The following is a 17,411-nucleotide window of genomic DNA, read 5'->3' as shown; positions in this document are numbered from 1 at the left end:
GCTTACAATAATAAAATGCAGTCGTTTCTCACTGAAGTTTTACTATCCCTAGTGCCATTAAGTAGATTAATATTTTTTACAAATATTGATGAAGTGATTAAAAATTGATGAATAATATGCAGAGAAATGTGTAGTTCTTTTTTTTTTTGAGACGGAGTCTCGCTGTGTTGCCCAGGCTGGAGTGCAATGGTGCGATCTCCGCTGCCTCCCAGGTTCAAGCGATTCTCCTGCCTCAGCTTCCTGAGTAGCTGCTGGGATTACAGGCATGTGCCAGCAAGCCCGGCTAATTTTTGTATTTTTAGTAGCGACGGGGTTTCACCATGCTGGCCAAGCTGGTCTCGAACTCCCAACCTCTGGCAATCCGCCCGCCTCAGCCTCCCAAAGTGCTGGGATTACAGGTGTGAGCCACCACGCCTGGCCGAAATGTGTAGTTCTTAAGTGTAGAGTTTGAGTTTCAAAAAATGTATATACCTATGTATAACCCACATACCTATTAAGACTTAGAAAGTTTCTGTTATATTAGAAAATGTCCATCGTCTCAGAAAATTCCTTTGTGTCCTTTCTAGCAACCCCACCCTCTGTCAAAACTTCTACCTGTTCTTTTTTGTATAATGGCTTTATTCAGATATTTATATACCATATATTTAACTCACACACTTAAAGTGTAAAGTTCAGTTGTGTTTTGTGTACTCACAGAGTTGTGCAATTGTCAACACAATCAATTTTAGAATTTTTTCATCACTCCAAGAAGAAACTGCACACTCATTAGCAGTCCATGTTTCCCTGACTACCTTCACCCTTACTACAGCCCTCAGCAGCTGCTAATCTCCATTCTCTTTCTTCTAGATATTTCATATAAATGTATTCATGTAATATGTGCCCTTTTGTGACTGGCTTCATTAACTTAGCATAATGTTTTCAAGGTTCATTGATGTCATAGTGTGTATCAGAATATAATTCCTTCTCGTGGCTTGTATTCCATTGTTTAGGTATACCATATGTTTTTTATCCATTCATCAGTTGATGGACATTTGGATTTTTTTTTTTGATATCATGAATCATGTTTCTATGAATGTTTGTATATAAGTTTTTGATGGATATAAATTTTCATTTCTCTTGAATATATACCTAAGAGTGGAATTGCTGAGTCATGGTAATTGTGTGCTTATCATTTGAGGAACTGCCAGGCTGAAGTGCTTGTACCATTTTACATTCCCACAAGTAGTGTATGAGAGTTCCATTGTCTCCATATTCTCACAAACACTTACTGTTATTTGTCATCTTGATTGTAACTATCTTAATGGTTGTAAAGTATCTCATTGTGTTTTCAATTTGCTTTTTCCTGATGACTAGTGACGTTGAACATCTTATTTATTGGCCATTTTCTTTGGAAAAATGTTTATTCAGATCTTTTGTCCATTTTAAAATCATGTTATTATTGATTTGTAAGGATTTGTAAACGTTCTTTATGTATTCTAGATACAAGTCCCTTATGATTTGCAAATATTTTCTCCCTTTCTGTAAATTGTCTTTCTACTTTCTTGGTGGTAGCCAATAAAGTGCAAAATGTTTTAATTTTGATGAATTCCAGTGTATCTGTTTTTTCTTTTGTCACTTGTGCTTTTGGTCATATTTAAGGCTTTACCTAACTCAAAAGTCGTGAAGATTTATTCCTGTATTTTCTTCTATATTATGCTCGTTCTTAAACTTTATATAGATGGAATCATATCGTCTGTACTCTTTTGCACCTGGCTTCTTTCATTCTACCTAACATCTGTAAGATTCATCCATGTTGATGCACGTGTCAGCAGTTTATTTCTTTTTATTGCTGAGTAGTGTCACACGGAATGAATGTACCACAGTTTGATCACTTATTTTTCTGAACATTTGGATTGTTTCTGGTTTGGGGCTATTGTGAATAAAGCTGCTATGAACTTTCAGCTTTGTACATATGTTTTCATTTTAGTGCTGGACCATGTGGAAATGTATTTTAACTGTATGAGGAATTATCAAGCAGTTCTCAAATGTGTTATACTATTTTATACTTTTAATATTGATAGAATTGCTTCCGTCCTGGCCAACATTTGGTATGGTCAGTCTTTAGAATTGTAGCCATTCTAATATGTATATAGTTTGGTTTTAATTTGCATTTCCCTTGGTGACTAAAGATGTTAACATTTTTCAAGTACTTACTGGCTATTTGATTATCTTGTTTAGAAAGTATCAGTTTACATCTCTTACTCATTTTTTGAAGTGTGGTGTTTGGTTTCTTTAAGACTGGTTCATATATTCATATGCTATCTTTTGTCAGATTCCTGTATTTAGACTTTTTTTTTTTTTTGTCTTAGTCTCTGGTCTGGCTTGCCTTTTCATTTTTTAAAATAGTATCTTTTGAGGAGCACAGCTCTTTAATTTTGGTGAAGTCCAGTTTTTAAATCAATTTTTTCTTTTGTAGTTACTGTTTCCTTATGTCCTGCAAACAAATTTTTGCCTACCCCAAAGGTTGTGAATAGGTTTTCCTATATTTTGTTTTTAGGAGTTTTATAGTTTTGTTATATTTGGGCTTATCTATTTTAAATCATTTTTACATATGAAATAAGATAAAGCAGAGACAGTATCTTTAAATAGTGTAATGTCTTGAGATATTTTATTTGTAAATGTTCCACACAGCTTTGTATAATTGGATGTGCTATTTCAGTGTTCTTAGAAAGTTAACTGCTTAATCTTCTCTAACTCATGAATGCTATGAATTCACTTGATATTCATGCCTGTCCTAGAACCTGTATTAATAACTCAGCAATCAAAGACTTTTTGACTCTCTAAAAGCCTTCTATATAGGTGCTGCTTCATCTATACTTGGATTACAGCTCGAACTTAGGTTTAACTTAGGAAAACCATTATTTTCTTTGAACTGCATATCTCTGTTGATAGTGATGCAGTTTAATTGAGACGTAGCAAGCAGTCAGTAAATAAGTGAAGCAGATAACTAAGATTCAGGTTATTTCAGTAAAATTTGTTTCTCTATTGCATTTACAATTCTTAGGGTTTAGAATCATGTGGAAAATTACCTATGTAAACTAATTTTTCCATAAGATATATTATGGACTTAGTGAAATAATATGTATTTTAAAACAGTATTTAAAGTAAAACATCATCATTAATTCTTTTTTCGTCTTTTTCTTTTCCTCAGAGACCTCGTTCTGAATTCTTTTTTTCAAGTAAAATTATTTATAGTAATTAGTTCATGCTCACTTTGGCTGTTTGGTATGTTTTTATGTTTTTAGCAGTATTTGGGAAATTTTATTTTAATTATTGTTGCCATGAAGATATATTAAAATTTCCCTCAATAAGGATAGAATTTGTTTGTTCAGTTTATACTGTTGTGTTATTTAATATGACATACCTGGAATTTGGAATTTTAAAATTTGGACTTAGGATTTTATTTCATTTTGATAGTTAATATGCTTTGCATTGAGCTAAATGTTCTAAGGGGTATAAAGATGAGTAGCATATAAATCTGGCTCTCAAAGGATGGTTCTATAATCTGTTAAATAGGATTTGACCTCTATATGTTTATTTTCTTTCTCAGCTTTTGTATTTTATGAATTAGTATTGTGAGCATTTGTTGTACCCAAAGCAGATGACTTTTCCTGAAGAATTACTGGAAGTGAGTAGTAGCTGTGTTAAATAGTGATAGAGCCACATTTTCCACCTTCCTTTTAGCTGGTGCATATGTGAAATAAATAAAAGACTTAATGTAGTGATTAGTCATGGATTGGATCTTGGAAATTATCTTAACCCATCTTTGAACAGATAAGGAGGAGGCCTAACATGGGGTTGCAAGCTCAAAAGTCAACAGGGATCTTATGAGTGAGGAGGTCCCAGTTTAACAGTGTAAGCCTAGTAATAAATAGCAGCGTTAGCTGGCCTGAGTTTTAGGGGAAACTGTAGGGATTATGGAAAGTGAGCAGATTAAAGTCCTTCTGCATTTGAAGGAAGAAGCTCCCACGCAGCTATATCCTCTTTTTACTGTGCAGAAATATGGACCGGTTTTGCCTTATCTTTTTATTTTTCAAGATAATCTAGAATTATAAAGTATAAATGCATATAAACAAATATGTGAAATCCTCCAATTTTAATATATTAGTAATAGCTCAGTTTTTATACAAACACTGCATGGGCTAAATAAATACTTTTTGGGCAGATTGGTTATGCATGTGTGAAGAGAAATGAAAAAAGAAAAGTGATTTGGTTAATTTTGGGGGCTCTGCCTTACTTTTAAACCTTAGACACATTGTAAACATTTTAGGATTAGTTATTTCATAGATTTGTTATACCTCTTCCAAGTATAAGTTCTTTTTTCCTGAAGCCTACCCAAATACTTTTCTCATCAGATTTCCCCGAATTTGAATTTTTAATGGATATGAAGGGAAATTATAATGGGGCTAGTAGCTCAAAAAGTTGTAACATAATTTGCTTTTTCAAATTTTCAAACTACTATGATAGGTGAAAAAAATATAGCGGTAATTTTATTGATGCTGACCAAAATTTATTTAAATTACATATATTATTAAAACTATATTTTAAAACAGTGGTTAAATTGCAGTAATAAAGCTCTAAGTATCATCACTGCCTCTTCTAATATCACTGTCAGATTAGATCTTGAACAGTTTTTAATTATGTTTTAGATTGTTAGAAACGGATAGTAAGTCTTTAAGATCTGTAAATGGGTCAAGAAGAAACAGTGGCTCTTCTCTTGTGTCGAGTTCTTCAGCCTCTAGCAACCTCAGTCACCTTGAAGAAGATTCTTGGATTCTTTGGGGAAGAATTGTTAATGAATGGGAAGATGTACGCAAAAAGAAGGAAAAGCAAGTTAAGGTATTCATGTTCTTTGTTGAAGTTCTTATTCTAAAGTGCGTCAGACATAACTTAATAGAGGGTTAGAAACCCCCCCCCCCCAAATATAACTTCCAAGCTATGTATTAAAGAGGTCCGCTTTGTTTGTTTTCACTTACTTGTACCCCTGGAAGTTTTAATTTGTAGACATCAGTTGTTACAGAGGTCCTGATAATGTAGAAATATATAACTGAAAATTATTTTATTTACTTATTATTTTATAGAGACTCACTTTGTTACTCAGGCTGGAGTGCAGTGGTGCAATCATAGCTCGCTATAACCTCGAATTTCTGGGCTCAAGCGGTTCTCCTGCCTCAGGCTCCTGAGTAGCTATGACTACTGGTGTGTGTCACCACACCTGGATAATTTTTTATTTTCACTTTTTTGTAGAGATAGGATCATGCTTTGTTGCCCAGGCTGATCTCAAACTCCTAGCCTCAAGCAGTCTTCCTGCCTTGGCCTCCCCAAGTGTTGTGAGCTACCGCACCTGGCCCGAAAATTGTTTTAGAAGTTAAATTCTCTCATTTTATCGATTCAGAAATGAAGTTGTGACATACTGCATTCTTGATAACAGTATTTTACTTTTTTTTTTTTTTTTGCCTTCAACAGCCCTTTGAATGATGGGTACTGTACTGTCATTCATAGCTCTGCAGGTTTCAAGTCCGTTACCTTAAGAGGCCACACACTGAGGTGAAGTGACCATTATTAATCCCCTGACCAGAACAGGATACACCCAGGGCCCAATCTTACCCTTAACTTACAGGGTTCCCTAGTCTTCTTATAAAGTTAGCTTTGTGAGTTAAAAATTTAATGAAGTCTACTGCTTCATTCCAACCCCCTAATAAGTCTTCCTTGGCTTGCAAGATAGGAGACTTAAATAATTCATTTTTATAATTTTATTTTATTTTTAGGAACTTGTTCGTAAAGGGATACCCCATCACTTTAGAGCAATAGTTTGGCAACTTTTATGCAGTGCACAAAGTATGCCAATTAAGGATCAGTATTCAGAACTCCTGAAAATGACCTCGCCTTGTGAAAAATTGATCCGAAGGGACATTGCTAGAACTTATCCTGAACACAACTTTTTTAAGGAGAAAGATAGCCTTGGACAGGAGGTTTTATTTAATGTAATGAAGGTAAGTTTTATTTATTCATTTTTGAAATGAAATTAATTCCTGGAAGGTTGAAATTACACATTTTTCACGATGAGGCATGACCTCTCACCGCAATAATCAGTTGCTTTAGCAATGAAATTGGTTTTAGCATTATTTTTGCATTAATTCTGATGCTACATTACTGTCTAGTGTAGAGAACTTGTTAGAACATTTACTACATTATTCAGCATTAGTTGATGGAAATGGAATAGCTTAATCAATCACATACCATAGAGGGATCCTCATAAAAATGGATAATTCACCATCTGTAAAGTTCAAAACCTGGGATGTGGGTTTCTCCTATCATCTCTGCATTCCTACAGTTAGCAAATTTTTCTGCTTGCTATGACCAGCATTGTTAAGAGCACTTAGCCCTTGAAAGGTGTACCATTGACATTTTTTCTTCAATATTACCATTTCTCTTCCCACTGTTACTTTTTATTTCAGCTACCTCTGTGAAATACTGATTTCTTGTTAAATCATTTCAATTTTGCCAATCCTTTGCTTTAAACCTAGTCTAGTTTTATCTACATCAATATAAATTTTACTTGATTTTTTTTTTTGAGATGGAATTTCACTCTTGTTGCCCAGGCTGGAGTGCAGTGGTGTGATCTCAGCTTACTGCAACCTCTGCCTCCCAGGTTCAAGCGATTCTCCTGCCTCAGCCTCCCTAGTAGCTGGGATTACATGCGCCTGCCACTACACCCAGCTAAATTTTACTTTTAGTAGAGATAGGGTTTCACTATGTTGGCAGGCTAGTCTCGAACTCCTGACCTCAGGTGATCCACCTGCCTCCGCCTCCCAAAGTGCTAGGATTACAGGCATGAGCCACCATGCCTGGCTCAATTTTACTTGATGTTTAAGCCCTGTTACAAATTCCTGTATTTTATTTTATTTTATGTCTTTAGGAGCTACCAAGTTTGGATTGGGAAATTGTCAAAATAAAAATTTCATGTAATAAAACATTTGCTTTTTAAATATGTATAGGGTAACATCTATAACAAGCAAGCAAGAGCTTTTCTCAAAAATAAATGGTCTTTTAATCTGCCTGTCTTGCCAATTTTAGGTTTTTTGGAGAAGGAAGGTATAACTTACCATGTATTTTGAACAACTTTTTTTTACTTTTTAGGCTTATTCTTTAGTAGATCGTGAGGTTGGTTACTGTCAAGGAAGTGCTTTTATAGTTGGATTGTTGCTTATGCAGGTAAGTTAATATAAGTATTAAATGTCCAATGAAATTCTTTATTAAAGTTGGATTGGAGAGTTTAAAAAACATCTTTGTTTTTATTAAATATAAGTGGATATGGGTATTTTTTCCTAGGCATAATTTGAATACAAATATTTAGTTTGCATTTTAAAAGATTAAACGTGTTAAAATAACATACAATAATATCTTACCACCAAATGAAATTTCAACTTAATGATGTATACATTTTTACTACAATATTCTACTCAAGCTTGTGTCTACAGTAGTTTAAAATCTTATTTGTTAACATTTAATGAAGAGTAATCTTTTTCTAACCAAGGAGGGAATAATTAAAGTGTTGGTCAGAAAATCTTGTTTATATTGTAGAATATCTTTAGAGATTTGTAGAGAATTTAATTTATCATGGAGCTAAAAGCTCATTATGCATACCTCACTGTATGCTCTAAAATAGTGGTACTCAGCCACTTTTACTCCGTAAGGATATAACTTTGTTATTGAGTAATTGTGCAGTGGGTTTGGGTGGGATGTTTTTAGAATTCAGGGGTAGGATAATCATAGCTTTGAAGGGAAATGGCATATAGTATTATCTCTTCAACTTTGTTGAAATGTTAAGTCCGTATTAGTCTTTATTTAGTCTCAGATTTTAGTCCTGAAAAGGCATCATGGAGATACTTGGTTTGAGTCATATAGGGTGGTTTTGCAACTCAGTTCTGCACATGCTGTATGAATTTAGGCTAGAATATTTAACCTGTCTCTGAGCCTTAATAAGATAACACTATCTACTTTCAGATTAGTTGTGAGGGTTATTTGAGGTAATGTATGTGGAAGCCTAGCATGGTGTTTGGCCCATAGGAGATAGGCAGTGAAAGTTCAGTGATTTACCCAAGATCATGCATCCTGGTAGATAAAAGCAAAGCAGGAATCACAAACCGTTTCCTGATGCTTTGCTTCAGTTTCCCAACTGCTTTGAGTTTTAAAGCTCTGTTGCTGTCAGGAGTATACACACCCCTCTTTTCTGAGTAGAATAAACCTGATGTCAGAGACACTGGTTAATAATAATAATAATTTTTACTCTGTGTTATAGCATATGTAAGAACACATAAGAAGTGCTCCCAGTGGTTATTGATTTCTAAGTGGAATTAGGTTATAAATAATACAATGCAAAACTAGGTTTGTTAATGTTGAGGTATAGTTGTTTAACAAAATTACGATTTTCCAGCTTTGCGCAGTGACAATATCGTAGCCAATGAGGTTTATCCGAGGCACAATTATTGCTAATTGAAATTACGATTTTCCTACTTTGATTGTTTAGTACTGGTAGATCCTTCATTATTGAACTCAGACATCCTTATTATCAGTCTAGTGATTTTTGCTGCTGTTCTGTTCCTTTTATTTTCCTGTTAGCTCCACAATGACCTTTTAGTAGTCATTTCTTTTGGGCATCTAAAGAGCAGTTTTTCTCTGCTTGAGGTCTGGATCTCTGAACAGCTGACCTAGCTCTCTAGGAATCCTGTGGATCCTGTGAATCCTCAAGGAATCACGGTTTCCTTCAAGACAGGGCAAGCAGTGGTGGTAGAAATACTAACTTCAATAAGTATTATTACCACCATTGGAGTAATAAATAATATTTTGGTGATTGATCTACTTAGCTGTTGTCAGTGGCAGCAATATATTAACACAACAGTAGTCACTTATGACCCAGGACCATAAGGTAGAAAAGCTCCTCTTTTTGTTTCTGAAGTTTATGCTCACATCTTATGGTATATTGTTCTCCCATAACTTCAGTTTAGAAATGTAACTCAGAGTCTGATAAAATTTGCAAAGTTAGTACATATTGTATCAAAATGGTTAAAAGTGTTGGATATGTATGTTTTGTGTATATCTCACTCCTATAAAATTAGGTATATTGTCTGCATTAGACCTTTGCAAAAGACATGGATTCTTATCAGCTCAGAGCCACAGAGAAAGTATGTAGCAGCACATTGCTCTAGGACTCAAGCATCTTGATTTCTTTCTAATGGAAAGGAATGACTATAAAACAACTTGGTATATGCCACTCTGTGTCACATTTTTTCATTTTGTCGCCATGGTTTCAATTTTTTTGAGAAGGACCTAGTGATACTTTTTCTGTCTCCTTTTCCTCTTTTGCCAAATTACCTCAACTTATTTTTTAAAATGTTGCCATTAAAAAAATTCTCCTCTAGTTCCCATATTAATGCTATTGCAAAGAGGAGAGGGAATGAAACTTGTTTTGATATGTTCAGAAGAGAAGAAATTGTTGTAAGACAAAAAGGGAAATTATAATTACATACTCCATAATGACATTTTGGTCAACAGTGGACTGCATGTATCATGGTGCGCTCCTAAGATTATAAACCCTATTTTTACTTTGCTTTTTCAATGTTTAGATATACAAATATGTGCCATCATGTTACAGTGGTGTACAGTATTCAGTACAGTAACATACTGTACAGGTTTGTAGCCTAGGAGCAATAGGCTATATAGCATATAGCCTAGGTGTATAGTAAGCTATATGATGTAGGTTTGTGTAGGTGCACTCTATGATGTTCGTACAATGATTAAATTGCGTGAGGACATATACCTCGGTAATCTCTGTCCCTTTCCAGTGCTGTGGGAGAGAAAAGAGAACACAACTACCTTAGGAGAGAGCCGGGTTTCAGTGTTGAAATATTCTTAAGGGAAATCCAGATTTCAGCTAAAGAAAGAGAGCAACATTTAGAAAAGAGATTGAAGATATAGGTAGACTATTGTGTTCATGGTAGGATGTGGGTTCCAGAAAATGCTGTGGAAAAGATTTAGGAAAGATTGGAAATGGGGTCAGATTAGGGGAGCAGTAAAACCGTGTAGGATGAGAGTCCTGGGATTTGGGGCTTCTCGTAGTGACTGACATAATTCAGTGGGACTGTGGAGCTTGATATAATTAATAGAGATAACCTCCAAAGTAGAATTGTGGCCATGTGTGTTGAGAGGAAGGAAGAAGTGCAGGTTTTGCCAAGAGTAACTGTTGGCTCCTGTCCGTGGCTGTGTCAAGGCCAGGGAAAATGTCTTGTTATTAGCAGCAGTCTTCAGCAAGAAGAAGGCCTGGAGATCTTTTGGGATGTTCTCTTTTGAAACACACCGGTATAATGGGAATGAATGAGAATTAGCAAATTTTATTATTTTGAGAAAGATGGCTTAACACTTTGGGTAGTTACTTGCCTAAGTATTCTGAATATCTTTGTAGCTCTTTACAGAGCTTTCATATTAATTATCTTATTTGATATGATTTCCTGGTGATTTACACATAAAATGTGAAATTGGTAACTTTAAACCCCAATTTCAGATAATATGAAAACATAATTAACATGTCCTTTTAATACTTGCACCATGTCATATGACTTTTTGCTCAGAATCCTCAAAAAACCTTCTCTCTCGCTTAAGGTAAAAGTCAAAATCCTTACCATGGCCTCTACAGCCCTCTGCATTTTGGTTCCCTGTTATTTCTCCTCCATGACGTAAGCTTCACTCATAGTATTCTAATTTAGTAGTTCTCTATTTGCTGTTTCTTGAGCATGCCAAGTGTGATTCCATTTTAGGACCTTTGTACTCTTTGGTCTTCTGGAACTGTTCTTTCCTCAAATGCTCCCTTGCTTTCTTCAGGATTCTGCTCAACTGTTACCGTATCAGGGGACCTTTCCTGATCTACATCAATAGCCGTGTGTCTCCCCAGCATTCCCTGTTACCCTACATTGTTTTATTTCTGTAGCATCTGTCACCATCTGACATACATATTAGTTGATTTATTCCGTGTCTTGTCTGCCTCCCTCCATTAGAAAGTTCAGATTCCTTGAGAATAGAAATTGTGTTTATTTTGTTCGCTGCTGTATACCGAGAGAGAGAAAAGTATCTGGCTATAAATCAGTATTTGTTGGTTGAATTAATGAATGAGGCAAGTTGAGACAGTTGGTTTCAGAGATTGTAAGATTTGTTTAACTTCTCGTTCTTGGTGATGGAATGGGAGACTAGAACTTTCTGATTCTTAGCTAATTGCTCTTAGCATTGCAGCACCCAGCCACTCAAACAGTGCTTATGGTTGGCTGGGTACTTAGTTTAAATATTATTAGTTTATTTGTGTATCATAGAACATTAACCTATGTTGTTTTTTTCCTTCCAATGTAGATGCCAGAAGAAGAAGCTTTCTGTGTATTTGTTAAATTAATGCAAGATTATAGACTTCGTGAACTTTTTAAACCAAGTATGGCAGAATTGGGCCTTTGTATGTACCAGTTTGAATGTATGATACAGGTAAAAGTGCAGTGTTGATAAAAAGACATATTGCTGTTGTATTTTTTATATCTTGTTCTGAGTGCCAACTGATCAAATTTAATATTAAAAGCATTAAAGCACTTGAATGTGTAAGTGTTTTAATTACGTGATTTTTTTTGGTTGGTTTATGTATGATTTGACCCTTCACATTAGGTAGATCACAGTCTAGAACTTGACTCCAGTTTTCGTATTCAATCCTTAAGCATTTCTGCCAAATGTACTATACACCCCTTACGTAAGCACATGAATTTCCTTATTATGTCCTATTATTGTTACATGGTCTAAGCTCTCTTACAGGAGCTTTATGATATTATCACACTGACATCAGTCCCCTTATTTTGAGACTCTATCTCTTTGAGTCCTCTCCTCTGCCTTTTTACTTTTATTTTATTTTTATTTTTTACTAGCCCGTAATTTTTTTTCCTGTAATGTTTTCTTTTTATGTTGCTAGTTTAAGACTCAAGTTATCTAGTGACTGAATGAAGGTGGAGAGAATAGGAGCAGAATCAAAATCAAGGGAAAAATACCTTTGAAGTATTTTACCTTTCTGGATTTAATTTTTATATTTTGTATATTTAAGTTTGCTATAATGTAAATATTTTCACTTATTTAAATTTCAATTTCAATTAAATGAGCTGAATTTAAGAAAATAGGCTAATGAATCAGCTGGCATGGGAGCCATTTTTTTTTTTTTTTTTTGAGACGGAGTCTTGCTCTGTTGTCCAGGCTGGAGTGCAGTGGCCGGATCTCAGCTCACTGCAAGCTCCGCCTCCCGGGTTTACGCCATTCTCCTGCCTCAGCCTCCTGAGTAGCTGGGACTACAGGCGCCCGCCACCTCGCCCGGCTAGTTTTTTGTATTTTTTAGTAGAGATGGGGTTTCACCGTGTTAGCCAGGATGGTCTCGATCTCCTGACCTCGTGATCCACCCGTCTCGGCCTCCCAAAGTGCTGGGATTACAGGCTTGAGCCACCGCGCCCGGCCATGGCAGCCATTTTTATTAGTTTCCTGTCTCCTGGCAGCCTTATAAACTCCAATTTTTTCTATCTATGGTGGGAGCAAGGGGATATGTAAAATGTTCTTACATTTTATTTTTTATTTATTCATTTATTTATTTTTGAGATGGAGTCTCACTTTGTGGCCCAGGCTGGAGTGCAGTAGCGCAATCTCGGTTCACTGCAAGCTCTGCCCCCTGGGTTCATACCATTCTCCTGCCTCAGCTTCTCGAGTAGCTGGGGCTGCAGGTGCCCACCACCACAACCGGCTAATTTTTTGTATTTTTAGTAGAGACGGGGTTTCACCATGTTAGCCAGGATAGTCTCGATCTCCTGACCTCCTGATCCACCCACTTTGGCCTCCCAAAGTGTTGGGATTACAGGCGTGAGCCACTGCCGTGCCCAGTTGATTTTTTAATTGACATACAATAGTTGTACATTATGGAGTACATATTTTTTGTTTCTATATATTTTAAAGAAAAAGCCAGAATAGGTCTTGAGATGAATTTTTTTTTTTTTTTTTTTTCTGAGACAGAGTCTAGCTCTGTCGCCCAAACTGAAGTACAATGACACAGTCATGGTTCACTGCCTCCTTGACCTCCTGGGCTCAAGCCATCCTCCTACCTCAGTCTTCTGTGTAACTGAAACTATAGGTGTATACCACTGCAACTGAATAGTTTTTTATTTATTTTTATTTTTTATTTTTTAATTTTTTGTAGAGACAGGGTTTCACTATGTTGTCCAGGTTGGTGTTGAACTCCTGGGCTCAAGTGGTCTTCCTATCTAAGCCTCCCAAAGTGCTGGGATTACAGGCATGAGCCACTGTGGCTGGACTTGAGATTATTCTTAATTAATTCTTTTCTGAAATAGTAAGCTTGTTTTTAGCAGCCTTAAACTCTCTTAATGTTATATTTTTCAATTAATGTGTAATTTATGGCTGGATGCAGTGGCCCATGCCTCTAATCCCAGCACTTTAGGAGGCTGAGGTGGACAGATCACTTGAGCCTAGGAGTTTGAGACCAGCCTGGGCAACATGGCAAAACCTTGTCTCTGCTAAAAATAAAAAAAATTAGCTGGGTATGGTGGTGTGCACCTGTAGTCCCAGCTGCCTGGGAGGCTGAGATGAGAGGATTGCTTCAGCTTGGAAGGATTGCTTCAGCTTGGGAGGCAGAGGTTGCAGTGAGCCAAGATGACACCACTGTACCCTAGCCTGAGTGACAGAGTGAGACCCCGTCTCAAAAAAAAAAAAAAAAAGAAAGTCTTATTTATGTTTTGAATTACTAGACTTGCTGAAACATCTGTATTTTGAGTATTTTTCCTATTCTTTAGGAAGGTAAGAATGATCAGTGGTACATAGTGCCTGAAAGTATTTTAACATGACATTTCTTTTCTTTTTAAACGTCTTTTTGAAATATTATAGTTGATAGAAAAGTATAGAAAATATCAGTCACTCTTGTATCCACCAACAGGATTAAACAAATATAAAACTTTTATTGGTTTCTTTTTATTAATAAATTAAATGTTATACTCAAAATTCCAACTTCGCATTCTTTTCCCCTTCTTTCTTTCCTAGATACTAGCCACTGTCCCAAATGTTTCAAATTCTATGTCTTACGTTTTCCATATGATGCTTGATCTAATCTTTGTGTTTGGTATAGGCTGATCTAGTATAAATATAATGATCTAATTTGAAATACTCAGTTTTACTGTGTTATAACTAACTGTTTTCTTCTCTTTAGGAGCATCTTCCAGAGCTCTTTGTACATTTTCAATCTCAGAGTTTTCATACCTCAATGTATGCATCATCCTGGTTTCTGACTATCTTTCTTACAACTTTTCCACTACCAATTGCAACAAGGATATTTGATATCTTTATGTCTGAGGTAAGCTAATGGGCAGACAAAGAGCAGGAGCTGAGCAAAGGGGTCACTGAGTTAGTGAGAGCAGGGCAATGAGGAGAGCAATGAAGGAAAGCCATGTGTCCCATGCAAAACTGGTTACATGGATAATCCCATTTAAACCTTGTAATAACCCTATCAGGTAGATACTGTTTTTATTCCATTTGTTAGATGATAGATGAGGAAGTTGAGACTTAGAGAAAGGTTAAGTAGCCTGTCTGTGGACACACAATACATAAGTGGTGTTGTAACAAGGATTCAAACATAGGCAGTTTGGAGCCTACACTGTTAACCATACCTCTTTATCACCTCCTAACTAATACAGTGAAAGTTTGTGAGAGGTAAAATATTTGTCTTACAGTTAAAATTGTTGCAATGCATCTGTCATCCAAAGAGTGAGAAGTAATAAGCATGTTTCTTCTATTCTCTGAACACATTGCAGGTTATTGTCCTTTTGTCAGTAGTACATAGAGGTAATCCTTTATTTTCTAGTCTGTGAACTCAGTGTTGCTATTAATTACATCTTGGGAAAATCAATTTGTATTACCTATCTAAATTAGTTCAGATCACAGTTGGGCAACTGTGATTCATGTCCCAATCAGATGGACAGATTTTTGTGCCAAATCTGTCCTTCCACACCTGTTTTTTATAAAGTTTTCCTAGAACACAACCCTGCCCATTTATTTATGTGTTGTGTATGTCTGCTTTGGGGTTGTAGTGACAGAGCTGAGTAATTTTGACAGACAGTATAGCCCATCAAATCTAAAATATTTGCTTTCTGACTCTTGACAGAAAATGTTTACCAGCCTCTAGTTTAGATCCCTAAATGCTTACCTTAGTATTATTTCAAATGACTTGTTTTTGTTGATGGAAGAGTAAGATAAATTTAGATTTATTTAATTTGTTTCCTCAGGGTTTAGAAATAGTGTTTCGTGTAGGATTAGCACTTCTTCAGATGAATCAGGCAGAACTGATGCAACTTGACATGGAAGGGATGTTACAGGTAAGTTCATAATTCCTTTTTTTTTTGGTTTGTTTTTGAGACAGGGTTTCACTCTGTTGCCCAGGCTGGAGTGCAGTGGCATGATCTCGGCTCACTGCAACCTCCACCTCCCAGGTTCAAGTGATCCTTCCCCCGCCTCAGCCTCCTATGTAGCTGGAATTACAAGCGTGCACCACTACACCCGGCTAAGTTTTGTATTTTTAGTAGAAACAGGGTTTCACCGCGTTGGCCAGGCTGGTCTTGAACTCCTGACCTGAAGTGATCCACCTGCCTCAGCCTCCCAAAGTGCTTCGATTACAAGCATGAGCCACCATGCCTAGCCCATAATTTCTTGAATGTCTTTGGATTTCACTATTAACAGCACTTAAGTCATTCTTATATTTTTTTTTTATTGTATCTTAGCACTTTCAAAAGGTCATTCCACATCAGTTTGACGGTGTCCCAGACAAGCTAATCCAAGCAGCTTACCAAGTCAAATACAACTCAAAGAAAATGAAAAAGTAAGTATTTTATATTTTTGTTGGAAATTCAGTGGAAGTTGCAAAACATTCTAGTGATACAGTTTTCCTCCTTAGGTTATAGAACTGTTTTTTTTTTTTGGTGGTATTAGTTTCATTATAACATAAAGCTAATATTAGAATATACTGCTTTTAATAGTGGTGCGTGGGACTAGCATGTACTCCCTTTAAAACTTTCCTCCTTTTACCTGTTGACTAGAATTAGGAGCCTGGAATGGATATACATATATGAGGATGCTGTTATTTTTGAAACCACTTTTCTGGTGTGGTCCCATTCATTGACATTCTTTTCCTCTTAGTTTGACCCCAGAGTGTCACTTAAGTTCAAAATTAGCATAACCAGCAAGATAGACATGAGGTATGGATTGAGAACTTAAAAATTTATTTATTTATTTTAGAGACAGGCCTTTGCTCTGTCACCCATGCTGGAGTACAGTGGTGTGATCATGGCTGCTCACTGTAGCCTTGAAATCCTGGATTCAAGTGGTCCTCCCACATCAGCTTCCTAAGTACAGGAAGTACCCTGTCTCTACTAAAGTACAGGTGTACTACAGGTGCACACCACCATGCCTGGCTAATTTAAAAAATATTTTTATAGAGACAGAGTCTCACTGTGTTGCCCAGGCTGGTCTCGAACCCCTGGGCTCAAGTGATCCTCCCATCTCAACCTCCTAAAATGTGGGGATTACAGATGTTAGCCGCTGCACCTGTTCAAATTTTATTTATTGTGCTACTTTCTAATGAAGCTTTTTTTGGTATGCATGTCCTAAAAGTTCAAAATAAACAGTCTTGGCTCATTAGTTTTATTTTTGAAACAGATTGAGTGTATTAATTAAAATAATAGCCATGATTTCTCTAGCTTCCAGCACTTAATTCTTAACCTGTGGTCATGTACTTTCTATGGCATAAAATGCTTTGAAATGAAAACAATACTGTATGCTAGCAGTTAGCAGTTTCTTTTCTGCTGCAATATGAAATTACATTAACATGTACAACATACTACTCCCATGGATATTCCTACTCCACAAAGTATATTTAAATATGAGTGAGAATTTTGTTATTAAAATTAGTTAGCTTTTCCATGCACAAATGATGTGTAGTCCCAGCTACTCGGGAGGCTGAAGCAGGAGGATTGCTTGAGCTCAGGAGTTCACAATCAGCCTGGGTAACATAGTGATACCTTATCTCTTTAAAAAAAATTAAAAAGTTAGCTCTAATTGACAAAAGCAAGCTGAGCCAATTTTTTAGCTTCAACTTTTATTATTAATAAGTTGCTTGTGATGTTTTAAATAAGCACCATCATGTTGATACATTTTAAATAACTACCATCATGTGGAGACATCATATAGACCAAAAAGCTGCTGTGCCTTGTAACTGATAAAAATGAATTACCTCAATTTTTGTCACGTGGTAAAAC

At 36.0% G+C, this 17,411-nt stretch overlaps 1 protein-coding gene and 1 pseudogene across 15 annotated transcripts in view; both read left to right on the top strand.

Moving 5' to 3' along the window:
* EVI5 (ecotropic viral integration site 5) overlaps positions 1-17,411 on the top strand; it is a 300,894-nt gene that overhangs the window by 112,332 nt on the left and 171,151 nt on the right. For 14 of the 15 annotated variants that reach the window (XM_021944188.2, XM_031650793.1, XM_031650781.1 and 11 more), the window contains exons 3-9: positions 4,689-4,878; positions 5,808-6,032; positions 7,180-7,254; positions 11,437-11,562; positions 14,315-14,458; positions 15,387-15,476; positions 15,879-15,976. In XM_021944188.2, coding sequence (XP_021799880.1) covers positions 4,689-4,878; positions 5,808-6,032; positions 7,180-7,254; positions 11,437-11,562; positions 14,315-14,458; positions 15,387-15,476; positions 15,879-15,976 — 948 coding nt within the window. Of the gene's footprint in view, positions 1-3,589; positions 3,668-4,688; positions 4,879-5,807; positions 6,033-7,179; positions 7,255-11,436; positions 11,563-14,314; positions 14,459-15,386; positions 15,477-15,878; positions 15,977-17,411 lie in introns of all 15 variants that reach the window. The other variant, XM_009213009.4, reaches the window with a different exon arrangement.
* LOC116271905 lies at positions 8,475-8,594 on the top strand (annotated as a pseudogene).

This window comes from Papio anubis, chromosome 1 (assembly GCF_008728515.1).
Source record: "Papio anubis isolate 15944 chromosome 1, Panubis1.0, whole genome shotgun sequence".
In the NCBI taxonomy this organism is placed as follows: Eukaryota; Metazoa; Chordata; class Mammalia; order Primates; family Cercopithecidae; genus Papio; species Papio anubis.
This window is presented reverse-complemented; position numbering and strand designations above follow the sequence as displayed.